The following is a 16,596-nucleotide window of genomic DNA, read 5'->3' as shown; positions in this document are numbered from 1 at the left end:
GAGGGCCTGGCTGAGCCCCACTTCCCCTGTATTTCACACGTTCCTTTTGGATTCCCCGCCTTACCTGTGACCAGGACTGACAGAGGTCCTTTGAGAGATAATGGTGCCCCTTGTACAGATGAAGACAAGAGGGATGGTGATGTCACTGACTCAGAAAACGGCAGAACGGAGTGTCCACTGTGCCTCTGCTGAGCTTCTCAGGGGAACCTCCAAAGGGGGTGACATTCACATGAGCCATTTGGCTCAGGGCCCTCAGGGTGATGGGAGTCTGGGATGTTCCCAAGGGGGTTGAGCATGTGCACCTAGAGTCCCTATGCTGTGCCTGTGACCCCAAGCCAGGCCCCTGCCAAGCCTCTATCCCTCTTAGAAGCCCCCCAGGTCTGGTCTGTGCTCCGGGGTCCTCCCAGGCGTGGATGACACCCTGCCCTTCTGCTCTCTCCTCCAGCCCGTTTGATACTGAGAGCTTCCTGATGTCACCCAGTCCCACAGGCAAGTTCTCCATGGGCAGCAGGAAGGGCTCCTTGTACAACTGGACACCCCCAAGCACCCCCAGCTTCCGAGAGAGGTATTACCTGGTGAGTGAGCCCCCCCAGGGCAGGGATGCTGTGGTCATGCCGGGATTGCAGATGGGGGCCGCTCCCTGGGGGCTGGCATGCAGGGCTGGGCGGAGCAGCCTGGCGCCTCGGGAGGTAGTGAGCCCTGGACTCAGCCTCCCTTGTTTTGGGGTCATCCTGGGTGGGTTTCGGGCCTCTTCCTTCCACACTGTCAGCCCTCCGTTCTGGGGGCCTCTGGGCTCGGTTCCGGGCTTGGCTGTTTCTCCTGGAGGCCTGGAGTCATGTTCTCTGGAGGGTTCTACCACCCCCATCATAGCCTTGGTCTCCAATTTACTTGTTTTAAAATTAAATTTAATATATGTTCCTAGTAGGTAATACCTTGACATAGTGTATAGTAAAACATCTCTTTCCTATGACCTCCAGAGATCTGGGTCCTTTCCTTAGCACAACTATCGTTGTCAGCTTCTTCCATATTCTGGCCATGGTGGGCCCGGCATACTCCAGTTAAAAAAAAAAAAAAAAAATCACATCTGGTCCAGAGTATGGACGCTGCAGCCAGACAAGCGGGGTGTCAAATTCCGTTTATGCCTCTCACTTGCTGTGTGACCTTGGATGAGGCACTCAACCGCTCTGGTCATCAATTCCTGTATCGGAGAACTGAAAACAACAGCACCGCTCTGGTGGGGGGTTGCAAGGATTAAACGAGGGAATGCACGAGAAGGGCTTGGAAGAAGGCCAGATGAGAACGGCTGGTGCTGTGGGAACATCAACAGTTACTAGTGGTCTAAGGGGAGGGAAGGGCTGCAGCAGAGGGGGCGAGGGCTTGCCCATTCCCGTCACCCATTCAGAACTCTGTGCCAGGCCCTGTTTTAGGCCAGGTGAGGACGGTGTCCTCAGGGACAAGGGGGTAAGGACCTTGGGAACATAAGCCAGGAAGGGGACTCTGGGGCAAGGTGGGACTTGGGTGTGCAGGGGAAGGTCCAGTGAGGGTGCCATCTGAGTGAGGGCCTGAGGGGACAAGGGCACGACCACAAAGACCTAGGGGGAAGAAGGTTCCAGGAAAAGAACACAGTCCCTGCAAAGGCCCTTGGACAGGAAGGCGCGGAGCCTGGAGGTCATGAGCAATGGTGCGGTGGCCCCAGGGGCTGGAAAGGAGTGAGTTAGAAGGACGATGGGGATCTGGGCAGAGACATTGCAGGGTCCTGTCAGCACCTCCCGGCTACCGGTGGCCTTGGTGGGCCTCAGTCACGTCGACAGGGTGGGTGTCTAGGGAGGGAAGCGCCGCTGGGGGCTTTGTCTTGGTTCCTGGTGTGACAGTGAGGCTGGTCCTGTGTCCCCTCCCCAGTCTGTCCTGCAGCAGCCAGCGCAGCAGGCTTTGCTGCTGGGTGGGCCCAGGGCCACCCCCATCCTCAGCTACCTATCTGACAATGACCTTCGGGGCCCGGGCCTGCGGAGCCAGAGTCAGGAGCTGCCTGAGATGGACTCCTTCAGCTCCGAGGACCCCCGAGACACGGAGACCAGCACCTCAGCCTCTACCTCGGACGTGGGGTTCCTGCCCTTGGCCATTGGCCCCAACACCTCCATTGAAGAGGAGGCCCAGGAGGACCCCCAGCCCCTGGGCCTCCTGCCAGAGATAGCCCATCTGGCTGGAGCCACCCTCGTGGAGCAGCCTGGCTGGAGGAATTTGGGAATAGAGGACCCCGACCTGCCAGGAGGCTCCCCAGTGCACAACCATACAGCCCCGGGCAGCCAGAAGGACCATGACAAAGGAGAACCCGAGGACAGAGTGGATGGGCCAGAGGTGACCCTTGAGAGGCCTCTGCAAGAGGTCCTGGATTTACTGCGCTCTGTGGACCCCCAGCCACAGCTGCGGGAGCTGGAGTACCAGCTTCTCAGCTTCAGGGACCAGCTGAAGGTGGGTATATGCGTTTACCAGGGCCTAACAAGGGGGAGTCGTCTCTGGGGGCAGCCGGCCTGGGCCAGCATCATGGTCAGTGTCTTCCCTCTGAGCCTCAGTCTGCTCATCTGTCAAGTGGGGAGAACAATGGCCCTCACTGGCTGGGAGGAGGATTTTAAGAGGAAGTCGGGGATCAGGGCAGATAACCTGCTCTGCGCCTGGCCAAGAACCTCATCTAGCATCTTTTTTTTTTTTTTTTTAAAGATTTTATTTATTTATTTGACAGAGATCACAAGTAGGCAGGGAGGCAGGCAGAGAGAGGGGAGGAAGCAGGGTCTCCGCGGAGCAGAGAGCCTGATGCGGGGCTCAGTCCCAGGACCCTGAGATCATGACCTGAGCCGAAGGCAGAGGCTTTAACCCACTGAGCCACCCAGGCGCCCCCATCTAGCATCTTCTGACCCAGGCAGGTGGGGCTGAGGCTGGGTGTTCCATTCCCAAAGCTGGGGTGTGTTCGGGGCCAGAGCTAGTGTCACAAAAGGCCCCACACAGCGGCACCCCCTCCCCTGAGCCTAGTTCTCGGCAGGGCCCGTGGCGGGGTCATCCTCAGGGCGCTGGCCTGGGCAGATCATTTTTTCCAATGACACAATTTTAAATGTGCGGACAATAAAGCGTGTAACGCCAGCACCAACTTTAACATCAGTTAATTTCTGCAACCACCGTCTGTGGTTTCAACACATACTAGTATTGAAATAGTTTCACGGCTCTCCTCAAAAATTATTCTGGGGGGACTTCCAGACTTAGAATGGCCCAGCCGCCGTGCTGGAGAGCGGCCTCGTGCTCCCGAGCGCCGGGAGGCCGTGATGGGCCTGGGAAGCTGCATACGCGAGCACAGCCTCGTTCCAGCGTGAGTTAAGGTGCTGGGGGCGGGGGAGCTCCGTGTTAGTGAACCGTTGGTGTAAATTCAATACGGTGTTTTTCCCAGAAACACACATAAAACGAGGTTCTGTGCTGTAAGGGTTGATGAAAATGTTGTGACCAGAGGCTCAGGGTCCCTGCATTTCTCCTAGGAGTGATGCTAGATACTCCGCGCATTCTGAGGAGCGACTGTATGTGTGTGTGTGTGTGTGTATGTGTGTGTACACGCATACACACATACACACACATTTTTTTTTTCTATCAGGCGAGGGAATCTCTGGACTTAGCCTTGTCATTCTGTCGTTACTCAAGGTTTTCTCTGTGGCCTCCACCTTTGGGAGCCTCGTTCTGGCCCTCGAGGCGGAATCCGGGGACACTGTGTGGGACAAGGCCTGGGCATGCTGGGGATGGGGACACAGCGAGCCCCAGTGTCCCACTGTGAATCAAGAGGAGGCCGACATCTCCCACAGGGGATTTCTAGATGCTGAGGAGGGGACCTGGCTTGGGGAGACTTGACTGGTGCCAGGAGCCGTGGCACCATCACTCTGCCAGCCAGGGGGTGCCTTGAAGGTCCTCTCCTTCCGCGTCTTGGGGGGAGAAGAGACACTTGAGATCTAGAGGCTCACCTCACAGCCTGTGAGCCTCCTGAGGAGGTGCTGGGCCTGACCCACGCCATCTTTTTAAAAATAATTTGGGGGGCCCCACTCAATGCGGGATTGAGCCCCGCATCGGGCTCTCTGCTCAGCGGGGAGCCTGCTTCCCTTCCTCTCTCTCTGCCTACTTGTGATCTCTGTCAACTAAATAAAATATAAAAAAAATAAAATAATTTGGAATTGGTGGCCAATATTTAAAAATTGGCAGCTTCCCACAAAAATCTAGATTTCCAGCTTTTTTTTTTTTTTTTTTTTTTTTTTGAGAATTGAACAATCTGACAGCCCTGGCCCTGCCCTGTGGGCTGTGAGCCAGGTGAGGCTTTTCAGACCTGTGTCCTTTGTGCTCCTGCGCCATCCCTTGTCACAGGCTACCTGCCCGTCCTTCACTGGGGGGGTTTCACTGGGGCAGTTGAGGCTCGCACCCCTGTCCTAAGGGTCCGAGCTGAGGGCTCGCTGCTCCGTCCACAGCCCCGCAGAGCTCCCCAGGAGCACGCCTCTGCCGAGAGCCTGATGGAGTGCATCCTGGAGAGCTTCGCCTTCCTCAACGCTGACCTCGCCCCACAGGAACTGTCCCTGTTCGGGGGCTGCCCAGGTCCCCGGTAAGTGCACTCCCCTCCCAGCACAGACCCAGGGAAGCAGCCTCCATTCCAGGCCTCCTGTGGGCTTCCAGCCGATGCCATCTATGGCCCTGGGCCCAATCTGTACTTACCTCGTTTGTCTGTCATGCTCCCCGCCCCTGCGTGCCCACCGCCTGGGGCGGAGCGGGCCGGTACTGACCACTGAGTGAATGACAGTCCCCCAGCATGGTCCTCAGCTCTGAGCAATGGGCTGTTTTGTGTTCATTTTTAAAAATGATGGTAAAGCACACGATAGAACCTCTGTGCTCTGCCTCACATACGGGCAGCAGTGAGCAGTGACCCACGCTCCCCATTCTTCTGCACAATTCGCCCTTACCTCTGACATCCACCTCCTCAGCTCAGCAGCCCCATCTGCCCCGCTCACACCTGGCTCCTGGATCAAATCTCAGAGGCAGCAAAGAGGATACACAGTAAACTTTGTCTCCTCCTCTCACGACCCCATGGGGAGGGGCTGGCACTCCCACCCGACATCCCAGGGTCACCGTGTCCTTGGGCTTTGGGCTCGGCTCCTACCATGAAGTCAACATGGTGCCAGGCCTGCTGGCTGGCAGGGTTGCCCTCACCCCTCATTGCCCTGAGCTTGGTATTCCTATCCCCACTTTACAGATGAGTACCCTGAGGCTAGGAGAGCAGAGCAGTCCTGAGTCACTAAGGATTAGTTTGTGACCAAGTCCGGAGCTAAGGATTAGTTTGAACTTCTGACTTCAGGTCACCCACCCTGGAAAGTGTCCCCAACTCCCCCTGTCTCCAGGGCCCACACCAAGCCAGCACCTGTTCTGAGTTGCTGCTGGCTTTTGCTGCTTTTCTCTTGGATTTCTCCTGGGTAGAATTCTTTCTCCCTGGGGCCTGGAGTGAGCCTCCCTGATCAGAGCTCTCTAAGAAGGGAGGGTGTCTTCTCTCCTCGGAGGGAGCTGGGCTGCTAACTGGAATGGTCACCCAGTTCTTCTCGATCCAACACAGAAAGGACAGGATCCTGCTGCCCCCAAGGAAAGCGTCATCTAGGGGGCTCACGGCCGGCACCCTGGAGCTGGACAGGCTGCTCACGGTCCACCTCCAAGTCTGCAAAGCTCTGCTGCAGGTGACTAAGGGATGGGGATGCAGGGTGGGGGGGTGGCTTGGTGGGAAACCAGGTTGGGGATGGGGAGTCCTCTTTGCAAAGAACTGATCTTGACGGTGGTGGGGAGCACGTGCAGAGAAGACAGCCCCACCCTGAGAGCCAGGGAGACTCTGATTCCTCTGTGGAAGGTTCAGGCCTGGGAGAACAGTCACGCGGCCCTTATGCATCCCAAGTGCTGGACCAAAAGCAGAGGCTGCGGCTCCTTCAGCTGCAGACACCAGAGCCCCCATCCAAGCTGGCTCAACCAGAAAGAACTTTCTGGGTCACAGAATTGAAAGTCCCTGGAGTAGGCTTCGGGATCAGCTGGATCCAGGGTTTCAAATACTGTCTCAACTGGGTCTCTCTCAGCTCTGCTTGCCTGCACTGGCTGGCTTCCTCTGCCAGGGCGGCCCTTTCTGGTGGCAAAGGTGGCCCCTGGCAGTCGCAGCCTGCATCCCACCATCTCGCCGCCTTGGTGCCTCAGAAATCCCCGGATGACAGTCTGAGAGCTACTGTCAGGATAGAAAGGACGGGCAGCGGGGAGATGGGAGCTGCAGTCGTGATCTCGGACCTCAGGGGGCATGTTCTGGGCTAACAAGGAGCATTGTGGGCTGCTTTCCAGAAACTGGGCTCTCCTAACTTGTCGAGGGTGGTCCAGGAGAGCCTTCTGGAAGAAGCTGCGCAGCAAAAGCAGGTTCTGGAGATGCTTTCTGTGCTCGATTTTGAGAAGGTCAGCAAGGCAACATCCATCGAAGAAAGTAAGTAACTGCCTGCCACCCACGGGCCGCTCTTGTGAATGGCAGGAAGCAAGGGGCTACGAAGCCCAGGGGAGCCTCGCCTTGCTTCCTGATTGACGTTCAAAATTAACTGGAGTCCGGGGGGGGGATGCGCAGGGGTGGCGGCGGCTGGGCTGAGCTCTGACAGACTGTGGACTGTGGGCCGCCCTGAAGTCGGCGGCACTCTTCCGTCAGCTGTGTGACTCTGGGCAAGGGATTCACCTCTCTGGGCCTCGGCTTCCCCGTCTGTATAAAGGGGAGGACCCTGGAGAGTGTTCAGTGACCTAATCCCCAGGACACCTCCAAGGCACAGAGCGTGTGCTAAAACACAAACAGTATCAGTGACTCCCAACCTGCCTGCTCCCCACGGAAACTCCGTGTGTCCACGAGGAGAGGCTGGAGGCCGTAGCTGTCCCAGTTGCTGCGGAGACCGTGGGGGAGAGGCCTGGGGAAGGCGCTCACAGCTGAAGCTGTCTATCCTCGTGGGTCATGTGGGACGTGGGAAGGGAAGCTGCATGGGGTCCGGTCACCCCTCACCTCCCTGACCTCTCAGGCCCCAGAGCGGGGGGAAATCTTTGGGCCGCCTCGTTGCCGGCCCTTCCCCACCATCCATGGGGTCCTGACCCGGGCTTTCAGTCATTCCCCAGGCCGCTCGGAGGAAGGGGTGCCTGAAGCTGTGGGAAGGGTGCACAGAGCCCGGCAGGGTCCTGTCCTGCGCCGCCACCATGCTGCTGAACCAGCTCAAGAAAACGTTCCTGCACAGAGTCCGAGGGAAGTACCCGGGACAGCTGGAAATAGGTACCCCCGCTTCCCACAAGCAGCGCTATGCTGAGTCCCCTGGGGCTTGGTTCCAGCCCTGCCTGCATCCCCGTGTCTTCATGGCACCAGAGGGAGGACATTTCTCAGCTGGCCCACGAGTCGCCTCCTCTCCCGGGAGTAGGAAGGAGCCTGCGAAACCGAGGCTGTCGGCGTTAGCCCCTTGGTCCGTGTCTCTGCAGATGGACTGTGTAGCTTCCACCAGAACATTAAAGGGGTTAAGAAAGAACGCTTATGGGAAGGGAGGCAGGAAAACAATGTCCTCCAATGTTGGCTGGACTCTTCTCAGAACGCAGAGCATCTCCCTTCCAGTGGCTCGGGAATAGGGCCGCTCTAACCAGCGCGGGGCTGCTACTCGGCCTGAATGTTCTCAGGCGCTGGCTGGGCCCGGCCCAGCTCAGCCCAGCCCAGGGCAGGGGACGCACCCCCAGAACGCCTATCTCGGGCTCTGCAGAGCCCAGCCACAGCACGCTCCTTCTGTCAGGCAGGGGAGGCCCAGGGAGGGACATCGCCCACAGGCCATTAGAAAACCCTTTAAACTGACCCAGCCGCACCTGGCGGAGAAGCTCCAAGGGGCCTGGTCTCCCCTCACGGCCTCTTCTTGTGCTGCCAGCGTGCAGGAGGCTCCTGGAGCAGGTGGTGAGCTGTGGGGGGCTGCTCCCCGGAGCCGGGCCTCCCGAAGAAGAGACGGTCACCTGGTTCCAGTTCCACAGCTACCTGCAGCGGCACAGCGTCTCTGACCTGGAGAAGCATTTCGGCCGGCTCACCAAGGAAGGTAGGGGCTGGGAGGCCGCTGGCCTCCAAGCAGCACCGTGAGGAGGAGGAATGCCCTCCTTCTGTCCTGGGTCCTGGCTCTCTGGAGAACCCAAATTTGACGAGATGGCATGTTCTGGAATGAATGAGCTCCAGGGGAAGGTTTTACAAAGCACAGAGCCGAGGGCCGAGCTGGATACGAGGGCGACGCGCAGCTGGCCCGTATCTCTGAAGCACAGGCTGAGGTTTTATCATTTTCAGGGTCTATCTGAGCCCTTGCTAGAAAGCCTTCCTAGAGATTCCAGGAGGCCCTTTGAAACCAATCCAGACTGAGCCACGGTGATCACACGGGCCTGCCCTGGGATCTGTTTCCCCATGGCTACAGGCAGCGGCCAAAGAGACCAGCAGCCATATCGCCGACGGCAATCAGAGGGACTCTGGCCCACTTCTCTCTTCCAGTGACACTCGTCGAGGAGCTGCAGAGTCCGAGGCAGGGCAAGGCGGTCAGGAAGCTGCAGGGGAAGCGGCTGGGCCAGCTCCAGCCCCTGCCCCAGACACTGAGGGCCTGGGCGCTGCTCCAGCTGGACGGGCCCCCACGAGTGTGCAGGGCAGCCAGTGCCCGCCTGGCCGGCGCAGCCAGGAACAAGAGCTTTCGGGAAAAGGTATGGCGTGAGGTTGGGAGGCGGCAGCCTCCTGGCTACGTGTGTGTGAGTTGCGGGGAGGTCGGTTTTCTCTCTCAGAAAAATACAAAGGATGAGATTTGAAGGGGGCTGCATTCGTTGAAGGATGTTTTGGTTTTTTAAAAAAGATTTTTTTTTTAAGTAATCTCCACACCCGCTCTCATGTACAACCCTGCGATCAAGGGCTGCACACTCTACCCACAGAGCCAGCCAGCTGCCCCAGGACATTCTGCTCTAGGGATGCTCCAATGGCGTGAGCATAGCCCTTCTCCCACCGTGGCCCCCGGAGACACCAGTCTGGTGGGGGGATCCAGGCTGGACTGGGCTGGGGCTGCCAGGCCACCACCAGAGGATCCTACAGAACCTCACACCACAGCTTCTGACACAATATATTCTATCCCTGTGATCTGTCGCTTGCATGTAGAATTAAAGGGGCAAGACCGAGGCCTTCCTACGGTCTCCTGGGCCACCCCTTAGCCAGGTGCCTTCTCACATGCTTCCCAATGAACCTGTACCATTTTGGGAAGCCGGTGGCAGCTCTCCTCTGGCTGAGGTGCCCGAGGGGATGGGGCCATCGCTGTGACTGGGAAAGGGGGCTGAAGGGAAGAGCTGTTTTGTCCTCGGGCCTCAGGCAGCAGCTCAGCTTTCGGCCCCCAAGGCCACCTCCCTCTGCACGCCCAAGTCTTCGGTTGGCCCTGCCTGGACATCTGATTTTTCTGATGTCACATTTTATCTCGATTTGGGAAATACTATTAGACAAAAAGAACGTTCTTCGTGTTGATTACCATGAGCCCAGGGACCAGTGTCTTTAGAGATAAACGAAATGCTGCAGCAGACACCCCGAGACCGGGTGGCCATAGTGCAAAGATGACTACATCAGGGCCCGATTCTTGTTTAGAGAAAGGTAAGCAGGGCGCGACTTACTGCCAGCACTGGGAAGCCTGGAAGCCCCCTACTCACAGCGACTTCATTCCCCAGGCTTTGCTCTTCTACACCAACGCTCTGACCGAGAACGATGCCAAACTCCAGCAGGCCGCGTGTGTGGCGCTCAAACACCTCAAGGTGAGTCTAACCTGCCCCCACGAGGGCAGGGAGAAGCCTGAAGTCAGTTGTGTCAAAGGTATTTCACTGGGGAGCCCCTCCACCAAAAAAAACTTACCACCAGCAAAACAGACAATCAAAACACCCAAAAACAAAATCAACACCCCCCCACCCCCCAAAACCAAAAAACCGCCCCCGAAGAGATCGTTTTAGAGAAGCAGATGTCCGGTCTGCCTGCAGAGGCCCCTCAGCAGCTGTCAAGGAGCATTGGCTCTGGCTGTGCTTGAATAAGTAAGTGGCCCCAGAGACTCGCTTCGGAGGCCCTGGATTCTATGTTGTAATATTCTCAATAAAAAAATTTCTAAAAGCACCATTAGCTCATTGTAGGAAAAAAAAAAGAGTGAAACACAGAAACACAGCGTTAGTCATCATCCTAATACTTAGTGGAAAGTACTGTTGGCATTTTGCTGTATTTCTTTTGTTTGTGGGTGTGTGCGAGCATTTAAGATTGTTGATCATGCTAAATATAATTTAAAAGCAATGAGTTTAACAGGAACTCTTAGTGGCAGGTGGGCAGCACTCTCGAAGTCTCTATGAACAGGCCATCTTAAGTTAAATGGACTCCCCCACTCTCGTGTGATACCAAATTGAGGTTCACCTTCCATTTTTATTATAAATAGTATCATTATGAGCTTAAAAAAATATATATGGAGTTCTGAATGATCTCTTTAGGCTGAACTCTCCTTGAGTGTGGAGTGTGACTCCAGGCCAGAGAATAGGAAACGTCTGGAGCCTCTAGATACAGCTCAGCCACTTACACTCCCAGAGGAGATGTGAAAGGATGCCCATCTTGCCTCCACCTCACCTGCATCTGGAACTCTCATTTTAGAAAAAACATTGCCAATCTGCTGGAGGAGAAACAGATTAAACTTACTCACCCCATTCACTCTGGAAAGAACCAGAGAAATTCTAAGAAGACCATCTGGTTATAATCAACCAACCAGTAAGGGGGTAGGGGTGGGTGCTCTGTAGAGGAAGGCAAAGTGTGCTCTGGTCCTTGGCCCTGGAGGTGAGCAGCCAGGGTGGGCTGTGCCCAGACCTGCTGCTCTCAGTCTGACCAGGAGGGGACAGTTAGGAGAGGAGGAGACAGGAAGGTCTCGAGGGAAGCAGGTCTTCTCCTTTTCAAAAAAGGCCGCCTAGAACGTATCCATAAAGCTCTGCCAATGGCCTGGCTCATGGGCAGGTGTCAGGATGGAAAAGGTGAAGCACTTCCAAACGCACCCCTGATGAACTTGAGGCCACACAAGAAACCTGTAAGCCTTCAGAAAAGGAGGGGGCTGAGGCCTCTTGGTCCGTGCCAGGGCTGGGGTCTTGCGGAACTTACAAAAGTAGACTGCACTTGCTACTTAAAATGTCCCCTAAAGGATCCTCTTCCCCCTCCCCACCTCCAACAGGGCATCGAAAGCATCGATCAGATCGCCAGCTTGTGCCGGTCTGACCTGGAGGCCGTGAGAACAGCAGCCCGGGAGGCCACACTGTCATTCGGTAAAGTGTGGGGCAGTGGGGCACCCGAGGACTTCCGGGAGGTGGTGCCAGAGAGGCCGCGGCCAGCCCTCCAGGATGCAGGATAGCACGTGGGCCGGGCGCCCATTTAACTGCATTCGGCCAAGATAGGTCTTTCCTTCATGGTTGAGGTGGCAAGAAGCACTTTTATTTCCCTCTTAAACTTCAGCTTATGATTCTGGGGAATGAACGCCGGATGCGAGGCAGGAACACGGTTCAGCAAGACCCAGGCGTCAGCACTAAGGCCATCTTGGCTCACCAGAGCAGGAACACCAAGGTGGGGGACAATCCAGTGACAGGTCACCTTACTATTTCAGGTGAGAAAGGACGCTTGGCTTTTGAGAGGATGGACAAACTCTACTTGGAACAAAGAGAAGAGGCCTTCTGCCAGGAGGCGGATGTTGAAATCACAATATTTTAAGCCTTGGCTGATGAACTCCAACGTTGGCATCTTTGTCTTTGTTCCCACCCAGCCTTGACGCAGGAACTGAGTTTGGGGTGGGGGGTGCGCTGCATGCTCCCCACTAAGTGTGAGCTGGCCTGCGCTCCTCCCTCTGTCTCCAGACCAGTCACGACTTCTAGGGGCACAAATGAGGCCTTCCGTACTGGAGCAGAAGAGGCCGGTCAGCACTTTGAAGGTTGTATGACTAACCACATGATCAGCTTTTTGGTCCTGACCTTCCCCAGCGAGCTGCATGGCAAAAGGGCCAAGGCCAGGCAGGATGAGGCCTGGAGTGGAAGGTTCCAAGAGGAATGCACGGCACACTTGGGGTTCTCCCTGCAGGTTCTGGTTCAGTAAGGACTGGGAATGAACTGGCAAGCGGGCGGACTGCTTTTGCTGAGGAGGACACAGCGGGTCACATCAGCAGCAGCGGGCTGTCCCCTCTGCGAGCTGGGGACAGTGGGAAGAGGGAGCTGGGGTTTCACAATTCACACTCTTAACCCAAGCTGCAGCCCAAATGTTTCGCCGTGGAGCCTGCTGACCACGGACCTTATTCTCCCGTGTTCAACAGCACAAAGAAGAAAATGCCACCGGCTGAGAAACCCTGAGCGTTGTGTGAGGAAGAGCGTTCACCTTGACCTCTCCCATCATCAGGGAACAGAACTCTTGAAGCAAGTCAACGTGAGGCCTTTAATAGGGTTAGACAGTTAATAAACTGTTTTGGAAACCATAAACTAGTTTGAAAAAAGATTTCACCGAAGAACATGTTTAAAGAAAATTAGTTTCCTATTTAAATCTATTAAAAAACCTCAAAGATGCCCTGAGCTGTTTTTGTGCTGAGCCGTAGAGACAGCCTGGGGGATGAATGCGACTCCTGACAGTGGCACTGGGGACTCTGACTGAAGGCTTCTCATGTAAACTTCCTGTATATGTTCTGTGCTTTTCAGTTGAATTTAGTATTTATTTGCCTTGTCCTTAGGTTCAGTTTTCTGAAATTTCGATTAAAATGATTTGTATGGGTGCTTCCCTTTACCTGGAAAAAGCAGACAGCGGTGGTTGTTTCCCCAAACCTCCCGGGGAGGGAACAAAGCGGCCCCACGACCCCTTCCCGAAGGCGCTGTCTGTGCCTTCGGTACTCCCTGTGTTCGCGAAGCCTCCCCGAGAGCCTGCTCCTACACAGACACCAAGCAGCACGGCCCCTCCTTGTCTAGCCCTTGGCCTCATCTGATTTCTGTGCCAGTTACGAATTCAGCCATTTTCCTTCCCCCCACACTGGCATTCCACCACTTCCTGAAAGCTTAGATGCCATTTTTGTATCTGAAACAAAGACTGAAGTGACAATGGGTGTGACACCACCTTCCCGTGGCCACAGTCCTCTGCGGGCGTTCCAAGGTCAAATGACCACAGTCTGCGTTTACTTCCCAGTTCTGCGAATCCTGCCGGGAGGCCCAAGTGGCCAATCACACAACCCTGAAGGGAACAGGGAACTCTCTGTACTATTTTTGCAACACTCTATAAATCTGAAATTATTTCAGAACAAGAAGTCAACCAATCACTTTGGAGAAGATGAACGGCATACAGGGAAGGACTAGGTGAATTTTCTATCTCGTCACTTCTCCATCAAGCACGGCTAGACAGAGATACTGAGGAGGACGCCTTCTGAGCAGTCCTCCAAGCAGTCTGCGTGGTTTGCTAAGGTAGCCCAAGGCCCTGGGCATTCAGAAGGTGGGTTCTGTCGTCGTCCAAGAAGCTGGGTTGACGCCGGAAGTGTCACATAAACTCACCGGGAAGGGAATGGTTCCCCAGCTCAAAGGTGAGCACAACCCCAGGAGGCCACAGTAACCCTCGGCCACCTGAGCGACAGCACCTGCTTTCTGGCGCCGGTGGCAGGAAACAGGAGGTACCCGTCCTCCTTTAGGCCCATTAAACAAAGGCATGGGAAGCACCCCAAATCCATGTTCTTTAGAAAAAAATTTTTATTGTTGCAACTAAAATGCAAACCCATCATTTATATGGCAAGTTGGAAATCTGTACAGTTTGACAGTTCTGTGAGGTCACAGAAGACCCTGAGACGCGCGCCCCCCCCACCCCCCATCATGCAGCCATGTATACACACACCTGAAAAGGTATTATACCGAAACACCTCGCTTTTTTTGTGTGTTTTTATTTTTGTAAAAACGGTTTATTCCATGGCCATTGTAAAAAATAATGACCAGATGAGTAAATATTGGCTTAAGGCATATAGCAGAGCAGCTCGCTACTTCTCTAACATACGTGTAACAAGATGGAGAGCCATCTGTTTTCCAGGGATAGGAGGTTAAACCAGTATATCCATTTTGAAATGCTACTATATATACACACCCAAACTACTACATACATATACAGGACTTCAAAAAACAAACAAACAGGCCCAACTCAAAAACGCCTCCAGCCTGGCACCTCAGCCTCACGCACACCTCACCAAGGCTCTGCGGAGCGATGCCTCGAATGTTCCCGCCGCAGTTTCTCTGCGGGCTTCTAGCACGGGAAAGGCAAAACGTGAAAATGCTGGCAAAAGAGCAGCTTGTGAGCTACAGCTGCTTGTTTTTTGTTTTTTTGTTTTGTTTTGTTTTTCTTGTTAAAAAAGCCACTTAATGTGGAGGTCTTAAGCTCCCTTGCAGGAAGAGTCGTGAGCACCATCAGTCCCCAGGGTTCAAGGGCAGGGGCAGACGTGGCTCTCAGCAAGGCCCCCAGAACGGGACGGTGGCAGGCGGACTCCGAGGGACTGTCACCCAGATTGCTTCGGGCGTGTGGTTTCCAACAGTTGCCTTGGTTCCAAATCACAGTCTGCTCGAAAGGAGCGTGAACTTCTGACCATGGAGGCTGATCCCCAGGGTGTTGGGGGGGACCCTGCTTGCCTATATGTCCAGAGCGTGAGGTGTGACTACGGCTTCCCATACCCTTGGAATGTCTGAGTTACAGTGGGCCCCGGCTGGACAAGGCCAGGCCGGGCCTCACCAGGAAGTCACCAGAGTGTCATGCCAGGAATTCGGCAAATATCGGTTACTGGAAAACATCACTCCACTGCTGAATGGCGGATTTCAGCAAGTCTTAGGAACCACAGCCATGTAATGATCAGATCATGCAAAGGTAGACTGGACTTGTACATGGGAGCACATTAATAAGCAGAGAGCTAAGTGTTTCAAGCACACGGTATCTGATCGGGGCACGAGACGACCGAACATGCATTCTAATACACACAGGGAAAGCAGTGATTGAGAACAAGGTTCTAGCAGATAACCGGGAGGGGATAACTGGGACAAAGTCATCTCACGTCATGTATCTTAAATATCCAAGTGTTCAGTATATATTATCCCATGTTCTATAAACATATGCCAAACCTCTTCTCACGTTACCCACAATGTCACGAAATAACAACTGCTTACAACTGTCCACCTTCCTAGTACTGGTCTGATGCAGCAGGCTCATGGCAAAGTCTTACGTTCCCAGCACTACCTGAGGGTTTATTATTGTACTTTTTGATAAAGCCCTTGATGCAAGGCTGACATCAAAAATTTTTAATACATTATGGGTTTAAGAAAATGCTAGTGCACTATGGATGCCTTTGGGAAAAAAAGACAAAAACAAAAAAATAAATATGGAGTGGAGAGGCTCACTGCACATGGTCTCCGTGGAGGTCCAGGGAGGAGGACACTGGGTGCTGCCTCCCCGGGCTGCACTGGGCCACACCAAGGGGGAGCACGCAGCGGGGTGGGCCTCGCGACTCGCACAGGCTACCAGCACCGGACTCTCCTTTGCTCTCCTCAAAAAATGGGTAGTGGATTGGATACTCAAAGGAAAGGGAAGGGAAACAGAGTCAAAGGGAGTGAGAACCAACAGCCCGGGGAGGGTGGTTTTAGTGCAGAACAAACGTCCGTCCAGGTCCCGGCTGGCTACGCTGTCCTCGGCCCTTACCGACCACGGCCTGCCTGCCAGGCGCGCACGGGCTCTAGCAGCGGAGGTGGACAGTGGGGTGGAGGTGGAGTGAAGGTGGGTCAGATTATGTGCTGCTGCTGAACAGGAACTGGAATGAAACCAAACATTTTCAGATGAGCCCGGACCCACCCCCGCAGAGCGGCAGACTCACGCACTACCCCGGCCTCCCCAGCCTCCAGCGAAGGGGGTTCGTTTCTCTTTTAGGACAGCCCGCCTCCCGAAAAATCACCCCCAGGGAAAACATTGTTTACACATTGCTAAACCATCCGATGTATTCAAAGATGGTGGCTTGCAAAAAAGACAAAATATTTTAAAAATGATTTTTAAAAAGTCCTGTGAAGTGATTTCCATGACTAGAGTTCTGAGGCTAAACCTCCCTCTTCCCCACACATTAACAGCGACACGCATCTTACGTGTGGATTTCTACTGCAACAGCATTTCTATTCCAAAGGAAGTGGAAACTGTTCCTTTGGGACCTCAACGGCAGGGTGAGAAGCTGGTGGCCACCCTGCTGTGACCTCAGACCCTGAGGCAGGGGCCTGGGGGAACCCCATTTGTGGAGGTGGGGTGAGGAGGGCAGGGCCTGACCCAGATGGCCGGAGCAAGAAGGGACGGATGGAGAAATGAGCAATGGGAAATCGGTGGGGACACCCTGAGCAAAAGCAGAAGCCGGGCTTTGTTTTCTAGAGATGGCCTTCTGTTGTTTCTCTTCTAAAAATGGGAAAGCTCACAGGCGCTGTCCCAGCTCAGTGTGCGCACAGCAGAGGAAGCGACTGAGCAAGACGGCGCCCTGAACC

General features: G+C 54.9%; 2 protein-coding genes across 6 annotated transcripts in view; one reads left to right on the top strand and one right to left on the bottom strand.

Moving 5' to 3' along the window:
- Positions 1 to 12,863, top strand: part of RIPOR3 (RIPOR family member 3) — a 72,959-nt gene extending 60,096 nt beyond the window's left edge. For all 4 annotated transcript variants that reach the window (XM_047746851.1, XM_047746849.1, XM_047746852.1 and 1 more), the window contains 11 exons: positions 446 to 575; positions 1,900 to 2,469; positions 4,488 to 4,618; positions 5,618 to 5,735; positions 6,376 to 6,511; positions 7,166 to 7,327; positions 7,959 to 8,120; positions 8,558 to 8,760; positions 9,757 to 9,840; positions 11,274 to 11,364; positions 11,700 to 12,863. In XM_047746851.1, the coding sequence (XP_047602807.1) occupies positions 446 to 575; positions 1,900 to 2,469; positions 4,488 to 4,618; positions 5,618 to 5,735; positions 6,376 to 6,511; positions 7,166 to 7,327; positions 7,959 to 8,120; positions 8,558 to 8,760; positions 9,757 to 9,840; positions 11,274 to 11,364; positions 11,700 to 11,803 (1,891 nt within the window). In that variant the 3' untranslated portion in view covers positions 11,804 to 12,863. The remainder of the gene's footprint in view (positions 1 to 445; positions 576 to 1,899; positions 2,470 to 4,487; positions 4,619 to 5,617; positions 5,736 to 6,375; positions 6,512 to 7,165; positions 7,328 to 7,958; positions 8,121 to 8,557; positions 8,761 to 9,756; positions 9,841 to 11,273; positions 11,365 to 11,699) is intronic.
- Positions 12,864 to 13,782: 919 nt separating this feature from the next.
- The window catches only part of PTPN1 (protein tyrosine phosphatase non-receptor type 1), a 66,750-nt gene continuing 63,936 nt past the window's right edge, over positions 13,783 to 16,596 (bottom strand). For both annotated transcript variants that reach the window (XM_047746854.1, XM_047746855.1), the window contains exon 10: positions 13,783 to 15,887. In XM_047746854.1, coding sequence (XP_047602810.1) covers positions 15,864 to 15,887 — 24 coding nt within the window. In that variant the 3' untranslated portion in view covers positions 13,783 to 15,863. The remainder of the gene's footprint in view (positions 15,888 to 16,596) is intronic.

This window comes from Lutra lutra, chromosome 9, assembly GCF_902655055.1.
Source record: "Lutra lutra chromosome 9, mLutLut1.2, whole genome shotgun sequence".
Lineage (NCBI taxonomy): Eukaryota > Metazoa > Chordata > Mammalia > Carnivora > Mustelidae > Lutra > Lutra lutra.
The sequence above is the reverse complement of the archived record's forward strand: the minus strand, read 5'-3'. Positions and strand labels throughout refer to the sequence as shown.